The sequence below is a fragment of the Ailuropoda melanoleuca genome, chromosome 7 (genome assembly GCF_002007445.2).
Source record: "Ailuropoda melanoleuca isolate Jingjing chromosome 7, ASM200744v2, whole genome shotgun sequence".
In the NCBI taxonomy this organism is placed as follows: Eukaryota; Metazoa; Chordata; class Mammalia; order Carnivora; family Ursidae; genus Ailuropoda; species Ailuropoda melanoleuca.
Window position 1 is genome coordinate 8212200 of NC_048224.1, and position 13291 is coordinate 8225490.

Genomic DNA, 13291 nt, shown 5'->3' on the forward strand with positions numbered 1-13291 from the left:
TAAGCAAGGATCCTGACATGGGGCTACATCCCAGGACCCTGAGTTCATGATCTGAGCTGAAGGCAGATGCTTAACCGACTAGGCCACCCAGGCCCCCAAAACAATCTCATTTATAATTGCATCAAAAAAATACCTTAGAATAAATTTAACTATTGAAGGAAAAAATCTGACAACTAAGCCACTGATGAAAGAAACTGAAGAAAATACTAATAAATGGAAAGCTATTCTATGCTCATGGATTGAAAGAATTAAACATGCTTAAAATGTACATACTATCCAAGCAACCTACAGATTTGAATGCAATTCCTATCAAAATTCCAACAACATTTTCTTCACAGAAACAGAACAATCCTAAAATTTGTATGGAATAACAAAAAACCCGAATAACCAATCTTGAGAAAGAAGAACAAAGCTGTAGACATCACACTTTTTGCCTTCAAACTATATTAAAAAGCATTAGTAATCAAAACAGTATGATACTGATGTAAAAACAGGAACAAAAAAAAGCAATGGAACAAAATAGAGAGTCCAGAAATAAATCCATGCATATCTGGTCAATTAATTTTGACAAAGGAATCAAGAATAGTCAAAGGGAAAAGGATAGTCTCCTCAGTAAATAGTGTTGGGAAAACTTGACAGCCACATGCCGAGAATGAAAATATATATACCTCTATCTTATACCATACAAAATCAGCTTCTACCCATTTTTTGTATTTTCTCCTACATTTTTAATCTCTTCTTTTTTAGACTTTATTTATTTGAGAGGGAGAGACAGATAGTGACAGAGATGGCAAGACAGAACACAAGCGGGGAGGAGAGGGAGAAGCAGGCTCCCATGAGCAGGAAGCCCAATGTGGGGCTCAATCCCAGGACTCTGGGATCATGACCTGAGCTGAAGCAGACCCTTAACCAACTGAGCCACCCAGGTGCCACTAATCTCTTAATAAACACTTACTATTCTGGTGTTTTGTCAACATTCAGTATGCATGTAAATATATATTTAATAAAAACATATTAAGGAATCAATTGTTATCACCTATAATCTGTTTTCCCACTAAAAAAAAAACAAAAACAAAAAAAAAACAGTGATTCTTCCTCTAATTGGTAGAATTTTTCCAAAGTTTCCACCTTTCATCTGGAAAGGGAAATCAATTTGTAATTTCAAATGTATTAATCCTTCAGTGAAATAGGACCATTATATTCTTGAGCACTGAAATTTCTTTAGTCTGTCATCAGTTTCCCAGCAATATTATCAAACAGTCTGTAAAATTTTCATAAAATTAATAGGCCAGGGGCTCCTCAGTGGCTCATTTGGCTGAGCATCTGACTCTTGGTTTCGGCTCAAGTCATGATGCTGGGGTCCTGGGATCGAGTTCCATGTCAGGCTCCGCATTCAGAGTCTGCTCCTCCCCCTCTCGCACTACCCCTCCGCACCACTTGCATGCACGTGCATAATCTCTCTCTCTCTCAAATAAATAAATAAGTCTTTTTAAAAAAATTAATAGGCAAAAAAAAAACTGTTTCCTCCTTCTGAGAGCTTTTATAAAGTCAAGCATAACATAAACTGAACGTCTATTATATATCAGATACTTTTACATGTGTTATCTCATTTAATCTCTTATTATTCATATTTTTCAGAAGAGAACATTGTAATTCAGAATGGTTAAACATGGTGTCAAAGGTTATACATAGAATAACAAAACTCAGGCTTTGATCCTAGGTATGTCTGTTTACAAAGCCAAGATCATTCTACTACCAGGGCCGGCAAACCCAATCTAGAGAGCTAGGGAGTCAACAATGTTTTAGGTTTTTCGGGCCATATGACCCTGTCACAACTACAGTTGCTCCTGTAGCCCAAAGGCAACTGTAGACGATATGAAAACAAATAAGAGTAGCTGTGTTTCGGTAAAACTTCATTAATAAAAACAGGTGGAGGGCTCAAACGCCAATCCCTCCACTTTCCTTCTAGAGAACCTCAAGTTTTCATTAACATCACCAAATTGTATCTCTCCCTCTCTACTTTAAAAATTACAACCTTAATCTTACTGGGCAATTTTAATGCTTTTCTTATTAGGCTCCATCATTTGAAACAGGTTACTCTTGGGGGAATACGTTCAACCTTTTACATATTCTAAGTGTAATGCCAATTATATCATAAATTAATCTAGAAACAAGATGAAACATTTCTGAAACCACAGTACTAGCATGCACTAAACTCTCAGCGTGAAAATGTCAAACACCCATATTTAAAGTTCTCCCTTTTGAACTGTTTTCAGTTATTAGTACCTAATTTTAATTGCTCAATCTACATTTAATAAGCATAATCACCACAAGGCCCCACTAAAATACACAGCCAAGCAACAAGAGCAAATATCCTCTTTTAATTATACAAAATGATCATATATAGGGGCACCTGGGTGGTGCAGTTGGCTAAGCAGCCTACTCCTAGTTTCAGCTCAGGTCGTGATGTCAGGGTCGTGAGATCAAGCCCTGTGTCAGGCTCTGCGCTCAGCAAGGGGTCTGCCTGTGACTCTCCCCCCTCTCTCTGCCCCTCCCCCTCATGCATTCCCTCTCTCCCTCTCTCTCTCTCTAAAATAAATAAATAAATCTTTTTAAAAAATGATCATATATACAAAAATGACCTAAAGACACAGAACTTAAAGACATTATTCTTTAGAAAGGCCCTTCGCTCCCTTATTCCAAAATTTAATTATATGTGCCACCACTGAAAGTATTAAGATTTAAACAGTATAAAATGATATAAATAGGAAAGAAAAATCCCCTTCTCCATCAAGGATTCTGGTCTTTCTTCCCTTGCTCTCACCCTACCTTCCTTCCTCACACACACATGCACACCCTTGTGTATGCTTTCTTTCTGTTCTGTCCGCCTCTTTCTCTGACTTACACACACACACACACACACACACACACACACACCCCTTCAAAAACACAATCCAAGTCCAAATAATGCACAAGATCAGGCTGAACATCAACTGTACACACAGCACGGAAGATTCAAGAACACATGATCAGATTCAAATCCCAGCTCTACAACTAAAACCAGCTGAATAATTACTTCCTAGCTTTGTGCCTTCAGTAACGACCTATTTAACCTCTGTTAGTCTGTTTGCTCATCTATAAAACTGAGGGAAAAGCATACCCACCTCATGTGGCTGTTGTGTGCATTAAAGTGAGAATGGAACCGTGCCCCCAGCATGGTGTTGATACGTACGTGGTCAAGTACTTAAAACTTGCTGCTGCTCTTACTCCCACAACCACCCCTAACATCACCAATCTGGGGCAAGCCCTACTAAGATCCTATTGTTATTCCTGTACAAAATGGGAAAAGCACTGTTTCCAATGGTATATATATAACAACAACTTTTTAAAGGATCGTGAAAATTCTTCTTTTCGTTATTGTTAAAAGTCAGGTGGGAAAAGTCCTTTTTCTCGAAAACTGAACATTCCTTTGAGAACCTTTAAAAAATTATAGTCTATTTTTACTCCTGAAAGGAAACAAGAAGTTAACATTTTTCACTTACTCTCATTGTTGTAGGTATTTTTAAACCAAAACATATATACTGAAAGATCTAATATGTTGCTTTTTCAAGAAAGTCACTCACCCCTAATAAATAATCATAAATAGATTTGGTTAAAAGGGAACGTCAGATTAGGGTCTACTTTCTCAATCCCAATACATTTTAAAATTCACCAAGTTTGGAGTTTATTTTTGTTGCTTTTTGTTTTCAGTCTTCTGCACTTAAAGGAACCACATGTTAATAACTGTATGCCACAGTCGTTCTAACATGAATGGATATAAACATTTCTTACCAAGTTACGCTTTTTTACTGGAAGAAAGTAATAATAGTGGCAGAAAGAAAACATCAGTGCGTAGGAAGTAAGAAGTTCCGTGTAGAAACACAACTGCAGAAAAAGCCAATGATTATCTTCACCAACACAGTTGTTAATCCTGAAGAAAAAAGGAAAATAGAAATAATATTTTAAACTTTAATAAGCTGTTCGCCTCAGGATCAGTAAAACTGAAAATAAACGCAAACAACTTCATATTTGCTTGACTTTAGGGAGATACGCTAACACCACTTCAACCTACAAGCAAACAGTACACAGGAACAGATATACTCTAAATATGCCACCTCACATTTGGAAAGCACTTTCTACTTTACAAAGGAAGTCCACGGATACGATCTGCCTTCCACTCACAACCACCCGGTGTGGCAGGAAGAGCAGATGGCAGTCTCCTCGTTTCATTGGTATGGAAACAGGAACAAAGGAGAGAAGACACTTGCCAGAGGAAGCGATAGTAGCCAAGAGAACAAGAACCTTCTATATATTGCTCTTCCAACAGCATCCCAGCTGTGGAGAGCAACTTGAATGATTCAAGTAAGAGGACTGAGGGCTGCCACTCTGACCTTGCAGCTAAGCACTCCCAATTCTTCTTACTTTTCCAATTCTCTCCTTAGTCACTGAAAATAAATATATATCCACAAGTATTCACAAAATCTTAGAGCTACACTTCCACCATGACAACACTGAATCGTAGCTAGGAAAATTAATTAACGCGACAATCCTACAACTTTCAAGGCTAACGCAGGCGGAAAATTTTACTGCTCCAAATTTTCAGAATATTTTACAATTCCTGCAGAAAACCCTAGTTCAAAACTATAACTTACCTTGCACAAATGGTTTCATTTCACGATAGCATTATACTGCCATTGTTTGGGGGGAAAAGATATAACTGGTTCAATTCCTAACAAACTGTTGTTTCAAAGGTGTATCATTAAACTGTTTTTTAAAATCAGATATAGAACTAAATGCAAAACCCACAGAGGCATTTCCTACACTTAAGAGCTCATGCTTTGTAAACATGAAAGTTGCTGTGTTTTGTGACTTGCAAGCAGGGCCTTCACAGAAATCTGCTCACGTGTGCACTCAAACACACTCTCCAACAGCTGTGGCTTCAATGACTTATCCTCGTCCCATCCTCCTTGACCCCACCTGCTTAATGATGGCATTCTTAACCAAAGAGCTTTGAGAAACATGAAGGTACTCAGTCTACATGTAAGAGTTCTTTTAGTAACAAACTACTCAGGAAGCCAGAAAGAGAGAAGATCTCCAGGTGATCTGAGAACTGACCCCCAAATCTAGAGCTGTTAGGCAGTTAAGATAATGCAGCTTCTGAAAATATCAAAAATTTTCCTTGCTTCCAATTCACACTGTCCATTTCCCTCACCCTCTGACTACCTCAGCAATGCCCTATGAAGGAATTCAATCACAAAAGTCCCTCAATTTATTTAAGGCCTCTGGGCTACGCTCCTTTCCTACCTCCAACTCTTTCTACTTCCACTGTTCTTCCCACAAGTACTCTGAGAAGTTGAAAACCATGGAAGAGGCTGACAAACAAAGAGATCACCCCAATCAAGTTAAGCTTTATTCCTTAAAAATAAAGAAAGAATGTCACTAATCTCCACAGGACCAAAACATCTCCTGGTTGATTATTTTTTAGGCTTAAACTCTTGAGTTCTTTAAAAAGGAAGTATCAATATCCAACCATAAGATGAACATTTATTATATTCTTAGTTAATCAGAAACATAACTCTAAAAAAGGTATACAATTGAGTTTTTCAGTATGGTTACTACTTGCCTAATAATACGTGTTTTACCTAGTCTTTTGTTTTTTGATGTATTACTATTGTAATTGTAAACAGATCGCTGAAGTTTAGAAAATCACTTGAGAATCTGTTTAAATTCAAGGCACATTTTTTAAAACTCAGCATTATATACTAGACTATTCCATTGATGGACTTAGACAATTTTAAACTTTTTTAATATAGTAACAAAGTGCTTTTATCTAAAATGCTTTTATTTTTCCTAATCTCAAGAAATTACCTTCTGTTTAAATAATCAGTTTATGGTAAAAATCAAATTTTCACTAAAAGCTTGCAAATACTAACTTGTGCTATCAGAGTAAGTTATCAAAATTATGGGAAACTCTAAATTGGTCAGCATCCTCCGGCAAAGCTAAACTCCATCACCAAGTCAACTATAGATAAATGCAGTTATAAATTTAAGAAGCCCATTTTGCTGTTAACTTTGTATATGTGCATGTATGTGTGTACAAACATAAATATATATGTATTTAGATATATTTACAAAGTGCTACACTATACTAGTTTAAATATTTATACAGAGATCCCATGCTAGGAAAACAGAATTAAATACAATATCTTGTTCACAGATTTTTGTGACAGCTTTGAAATGAGATACAATGCAGAATTCTCACAGCATTTGTTTTCAAAATTCTATTTCCCAACTGAACTGCTTTTAAAAATATTACAAGAGAGCCCCCTATTGACCAAAAATGTTGGCACTCCAGCAGAATCAGCTAACTACCCCTGACACACGCACGTCCAGCTTGCATGGAATCTTAATACCTGTGTCCAATACATAATATTGCAAAAAGCTTACAGGGGGAGAAAGGAGGTTATCAGGGTATCTGAGATGCGTTATTCTTTAAACACCTGGAACGGGATTTAGAAACAATGTGATGTATATGGTTTACTACAGTTAGAGACAGTAACAGCTGCTATTTAAATACTTTTTACGAGTCAGATACTACACTACAATGCTTTACATGCATTGCCTCATTTAACACAACCGTCTTAGTTCCCTTGCACAATTGGGTGCATCTGAAATGTCAGTTTTCTGCTCCAGTATCTGTTAGAAAAGATAGGATCTCTGTGCAAAAACGACTTTGGCAGTTGATAGAACCTGATAGAATAAAGATATCCTTAGTGAAGGATTTTTTAAAACTGCATGACTTTAATATAACTCTTACTTAAATCTGCTAAGTACTAAGATTGATTTTTTACTATTTTTCTAAGAGTAAATCATAAATTTCTTACCACGGACAGTGATGATCCATTCTCCTAACACAGTGGCCGCAGCGGCTACAGTGATGGGAACGCTTTGGTCTCATCAAATTGCATTTGTTACATAATTCCCAGAACTCCCGTTCTAGAGAAGGAAATTAAAATCCATTTAATAAAGGCAAACGAGTAATGTTGAAACTTAGCAGCTGTTTCGATTTTATAGGAGTCTTCTATATATAAGTCCAAGAGATTTCTCTTCTACATCTTCACTGTAAACGAGTTTGCCATAAACATTGCTTCCCTATTCTATGCGTGTCTCATTCTACATCTCTAATTTTAAACACTATAGTGGTAAGACACAATTAATAGTCAAACTAGGGGATAGAAAATAATGTATTTGGGTTATAGGCATAATTGCTATAAGTAAAATTTAATGAAAAACCCGAAAGCACAACCAAATTATTATATTAAAACAGAATTTTATGTAAACAAATTAATTTCTAGAAATTTTATTAAAGACTCTAAAGAAGAAATAATGCTGAATCCTAGTTTCATTGATTAAGAAGTCAAAATCAATTCTTTAGGGCAACTGGGTGTCTCAGTCGGTTGAGCGTCTGCCTTCAGCCCAGGTCATGATCTCAGGGTCCTGGGATTGAGCCCCCATCAGGCTCCCTGCTCAGCGGGGAGTCTGCTTCTCCCTCTCCCCCTCCCTCTCCCCCAGCTTGTGCTCACGCACGCTCCCTGTCTCTCGCTCACTTGCTCAAATAAATGAATGAAAGGTTTTAAAAAAATCAATCCTATAAACTCATTAGAAAAACAGAGATAGCATTCCCACCCCCTAACCATTTTATGTTTTTACTATCCGTGAATTCATTTGGGAGTGTTTATGGGAGGGTTGGAAAAGGGTTTCAGATGGGTTAGGAGGTATTAGAATGATTTCAGAAGTAAAGAAGATTACAAGAAAATTATTATTTAATGGAAATAAGGGAGTTCTTTACAAAACCCTTACCACCAACTAGCAATTTCCTCTACCTTGTAATTAAAGAGCACACATTTAAGTTTTGTGCTAAAAACATTAAGTTTACAGGAATAAAAAGTCATTTATTTTCATTATAAATTTTTCTAATCAGATCTATAAGAACTATATGAAAGTCATCTACCAAGACAACTGCTTTATTATACAGAATGTATCTATTTAATATTTGTTGAAATGGAATTTTACTTTTACAAAATTCTTAAACCTTTCATCACTTATATTTAAACTACACTCTAACCTTGTTAAAAGCATGGGCATAGTAACTTACTTCCACTTTGAGTGAATATTTGAATATGCAAAGTATGACCCTAGCACTCAGTAGGTGGTCACTAAATGCTTGCTAAAGTATGAATTTTTAGGGGCGCCTGGGTGGCTCAGTCGTTAAGCATCTGCCTTCGGCTCAGGGTGTGATCCCAGGGTGCTGGGATTGAGCCCCACACTGAGCCCCACATCAGGCTCCTCTGCTATGAGCCTGCTTCTTCTTCTCCCACCCCCCTGCTTGTGTTCCCTCTCTCGCTGGCTGTCTCTCTGTCAAATAAATAAATAAAATCTTTAAAAAATAAAATAAAGTATGAATTTTTAAAAATGAAAGATTCTAGATATAAAAGAAGAAAACAGTAGGCAGTATTCAATTTTCTAAAAGATAATAATATCGTCAAATTAATTGTTCCAATACTAAAGTTGAGAAATTAACTTTTGCATTTAAAATTTCATTTTTAATTCTTTTTTAAAATTCAATTTAGTTAACATATACTATATTATTAGTTGCAGGGGTAGAATTTAGTGATTCATCAGTTGCACATAACACCCAGTGCTCATTACATCACGTGCCCTTCTTAATGCCCATCAGCCATTTACCCCATCCCCCCTACACCACCCCTCCAGCAGCCCTGCTTGTTTCCTAGAGTTAAGATCCTCTTTCATTTCTTACTTACAGTTCTTATTTTAATAAAAACTTATGTGAGAAAGCAACATTAAAGTTTAATTTAGACAGTTAAACTAGTATTATTTAACTGTAACTGAAATGAAAATTCATTTCCTATGCAGCACAATATAATGTCACAAGCCGATTACTCTTTTCCCACTTAGCTAGATGCTCCCAAACAACCCCGGGTTAAAACTCGGAATTCACATAGTGCAAGGAGTATAGTCAGGAGGCAGACTCCCCCAATAAGCCAATTTTCATTAAAAGACAACAGAAAAACTTTATTTTTTAAACCAGTGCCTTAAAATATAAATATGGTATATTAATTATTGGTCATTTCAGCATATGATATTCTAGAAAGTAAAATTCTTTATTTCACACTTGAAAGGTTGTGTTCTCAGAAAAGAAGACAGCACTCGGTTATAGTGAGAGAAAGCCTGTAATTATGAAGTCTAGACCACAGAGTGGCAAACTACAGTCCACAGGCAAATCCAGGACACCACCTGATTTCATGAGCTAAGAATTTTTTTTACAGTTTTCAACGACTGAAAATAAGAAGAATGTGTGATATGTAAAAATCTTGAAATTCAAATTCCAGTGTCCATACATAAAGTTTTATTTGAACACAGTTCAAATGAACACCCATTCATTTAGGTTTTATCTATGGCTGCTTTTGGGCTGCAATGGCAGAGCTAAGGGGCTGTTGCAGAGACTGTATGGTCTATAAACTTAAAATATTTACCATCTGGACCTGTACAGTAAAGAAGAGTTTGCAAATCTATGGTCTGGATGATAAATTTCTTTAAAGAAAGAGCTTGAACCATTCCATTGGCTAAATTTAAGATACTATACAAGTATCTAAAATGGCTTTGAAAACTTACATTTTCACACACACACACACACCCTATGTGTTTAGAGAACAAAGAAAACAATCACTATTTTAAAAACCTAGAAATTTAATTAAAGTATCATCTATGTTTTTGCCTCATACAGCAAGAAAAAAAAAATCCACCCGTCTTAACCTACCCTACATATCTAGAAACCATTTCTTGCTCTTCTCCCTTTCCTTCTTTAGGTTTATTCACTCCAAATGTGACCTTGGTGACTGACATGTTCTGATATCTGAAGACTTTTGTACTAGCCATCTAATATAAAAGAAAAGCCTGTGGGGGAAAAAACTAGAAGGCAAAACACCATCTGTAAGTAATGTAAATAAAAATTTTAAATTAAAAAAAAAAAAGCCCATGGGAGAGAGAATTCAATTGCTAATTTATGACAGCTATAGAAAAATCGACAACTGACTTTTTTTAAAGGAAAGAAAAATTTTAAAGGAAAGAAAAATTGAAAAGTGACTTTTTTTAAAGAAAAAAAATCAAAAAATAAAACAAATCAAAGAAAAGAAGACAAACCCCATAAATGACTGAGTAAACCTAAGTAAAGAACCTAAGTAAACAGTATCGCACTGCGTAGCACGGATTCTCTCAATGCTGTAAATGCATGAATAAATACAAAGCAAGATTTGGTTTTGTTGTATTTATCCCTCAGAAAGGAATCACCTTCTTTTTAAGACCTTTAAAAAACTTATGTATTAGGCCCTTTCAATTACCGTATTTCAAACCACAAAATAATGTTCTAGGGAGGAAAATATAACTTGAAACTATGAAAATCAATACAACGGCTGGCTTTTCACAGAGGTTCCCCGACAGAATCACTTGCCAGTGTAGAAAATAAATGGCAGTAAGTCTCTAACAGATTTCCTTTAAAAAACAATATAAGAAATGGGGAGGGGGGCAAAACTACAAGTGAAAACATGACCCTGAGCATGAATAGCACATGTCCCTACCACTTGGGGTACAATTTCAAGGGACATTATCACACAAATTTTAAATATGCTATATTTTTTTAAAACTTGGAATGCTCTGTAACAGGGTGACTCTACTCAAAGTGGCTCTAATGATGACAAAAACACTGAAGTCAAACATGTAAGTTAAGAGCTTGATGATGAAAATGCTCTAGGGGCGCCTGGGTGGCTCAGTCAGTTAAGCATATGCCTTTGCCTCAGGTCATGATCCCATCCCGGGGACCTGGGATCCAGTCCTGCATCACATCGGGCTCCCAGCTCAGTGGGGAGCCTGATTCTCCCTCTGCCTGTCATTCCCCCTGCTTGTGCTCTCTCCCTCTCTCTCTCTAATAAATAAAATCTTTAAAAAAAAGAAAATGTTCTAAAACTGATTGTGGTGGGACGCCTGGCTGGCTCAGTCAGTAGAGCGTGCAACTCTTATCTCTGGGTTATGAGTTCAAGCCCCACGATGGACTTACAGATTACATACATACATACATACATACATAAAATTGATTGTGGTAATGGCTGCACAACTCTGTGGACATACTAAAAGCCACTAAATTGTACATCTGAAATGGGTGAATCATATGGCATGTGAATTATACTCAATAAAGCTGTTTTTTTTTAAAGGAAAGAGATTGAACAAAATCATTTCATAAAACTTTAAAATGACACAAAGTAATATTTCTATATTTCAAACATGCATGGGATTAATTTGAATAATATAAATAGACATTTAAAGATTTCATTTGACTATTTCATCTACATCCCCAAAAAGTTTATAAAAATCATTCTGGGGATCTTTGTGTGGGACAATGGAACATTGTCTTATAGTCAAACTGCCTCATTATTTGGCAGGTCACATAGATACTAAATTTATTCTATTTTTTTTTAAAAAGTCATGTAAAATACTTCAGAGTAATTCAATTAAAACTTAGTTAAAATCAAAAGTGTTAGGGCTTAAGTTTCCTTTTCTAAAGAATTCAATTATACGAAACTATTCAACCTTAAAACAAGGATGAATAAATGTCATTTTTTATAGCCCCAACACTCTAGTCATGCTATGTTATTTTTTCCACTGTTAATATTTTTTTTTTACTAAGTTAAAAGCATATTTACAAAATAACCAGGAAATCAGCACCACAAGGCATATGATGACTTCAATCTTCCCCAGAATCAAAGCAAAGGTGAAAAAAGGGCTAAAATTATTAATCTCTACATAGATACGTGGTAAAAAAGATGACGGAGACTGGTATTTGTGTCATGGCAGCTCTGTAACAACCTGCTCTGTGACCTACAGAGGACAACCTACACTTGATTATTCAGTCTACCTACTTCATGCAATTACCATGAGGATCAAATGATAGGACATAGTAAAAGACTTTGGAAACATTAAAATACAATACATGAATGTATTTTCTTTTTCAATTGGGCAAAATGTAAGTCTTCGGGACTCAGTGAAGAAAACTAGACCAAATGTAAACTGAGATCAGAAAGAATGCAGACATCCAAACAGCAGCAAGACAGCATGGAGTCCTCCATCACTAGGGTCTAATAAGCTAAAGGTAACATGGTAGATTCAATTAGGCCTACAGACATAATTTGTTTGGTATTCATTTAAAACCAATGTTCTTAAAATTTCTAATTAGTTGTTCATTTTTTTAAATCATAAAACTTCTCTTAAAGACTGCAATTCTCTGTTTTCTCTTTAAAAATTATAAAATCTATGAACACCGGGCCTACGTGACAATTTCACTGTAGCTGCTGCCTTTGGATATGAGATTTTCAGTAGGAAATAGTTCTTTCTTGGCCCCTTGCACTGATCTGCAGTATCTGACACACGTAGGCATTTGAGTGTTTGACCACTGCAAACTAAAGATTTTGCCAGAAATGGGTCCTGTTTTTTAATGTGTACATCATCAGTTTTTGATGTAGTGTCCAATGATTCATTAGTTGCATATGACGTCCAGTGCTCATCACAATCGGCCCTGAGTTAGGAAAAGCTTGCTTCTCTAATTTTCTGGAAACACCAGGCTTTAGCATTGAAGGAGGCAATATATTTATCAATGTGTTAGAGAGCCTTTCTTTGGGTTAGGCTAGTTGAGAAAAGAGATTCGGTACAAATTGCAGACTGCCACCATCCCTGCCTAAACACACACAAAAACTGACAGTATCGCTTCTTTAAGTGAACAGAAACGAAATACTCGACACAGTTCTCAGAAACTTCTACAGTCACGTAAACATCAGTGTTATATCATTCCCATTTAATCATTAAACTTGCAAGGCCACACGTGTCCCTAAATGATGGGTCTCAAAAAACAACATTCAGAAACTCAAGGGAGGCTCCCTAAGTGACTTGCCACTAACCTAATTTCAGAAGGAATCAATAGGTTCCCCAATTATTTACGTACTGGAATCACCTGGGATCTTTGAAAAATGCTGATATCTGGCTCCTACCTCCATACATTATGATTTAATTAATACAAGCTCGGGATCAGGACACTGAGATTTTTAAAAGCTCCGTTGTGACTCTACTGTCAGCAAGGTTGGAAAGCACTGAAGGACTATGGAAAATATTCTGGTTCTCTAATGTCCAA

At 36.1% G+C, this 13291-nt stretch overlaps 1 protein-coding gene across 3 annotated transcripts in view; it reads right to left on the bottom strand.

Moving 5' to 3' along the window:
- ZDHHC21 (zinc finger DHHC-type palmitoyltransferase 21) overlaps positions 1–13291 on the bottom strand; it is a 59455-nt gene that overhangs the window by 31141 nt on the left and 15023 nt on the right. For all 3 annotated transcript variants that reach the window (XM_002915940.4, XM_034663907.1, XM_034663908.1), the window contains 2 exons: positions 6924–7035; positions 3832–3970 (listed from right to left, as the gene is read on the bottom strand). In XM_002915940.4, the coding sequence (XP_002915986.1) occupies positions 3832–3970; positions 6924–7035 (251 nt within the window). The remainder of the gene's footprint in view (positions 1–3831; positions 3971–6923; positions 7036–13291) is intronic.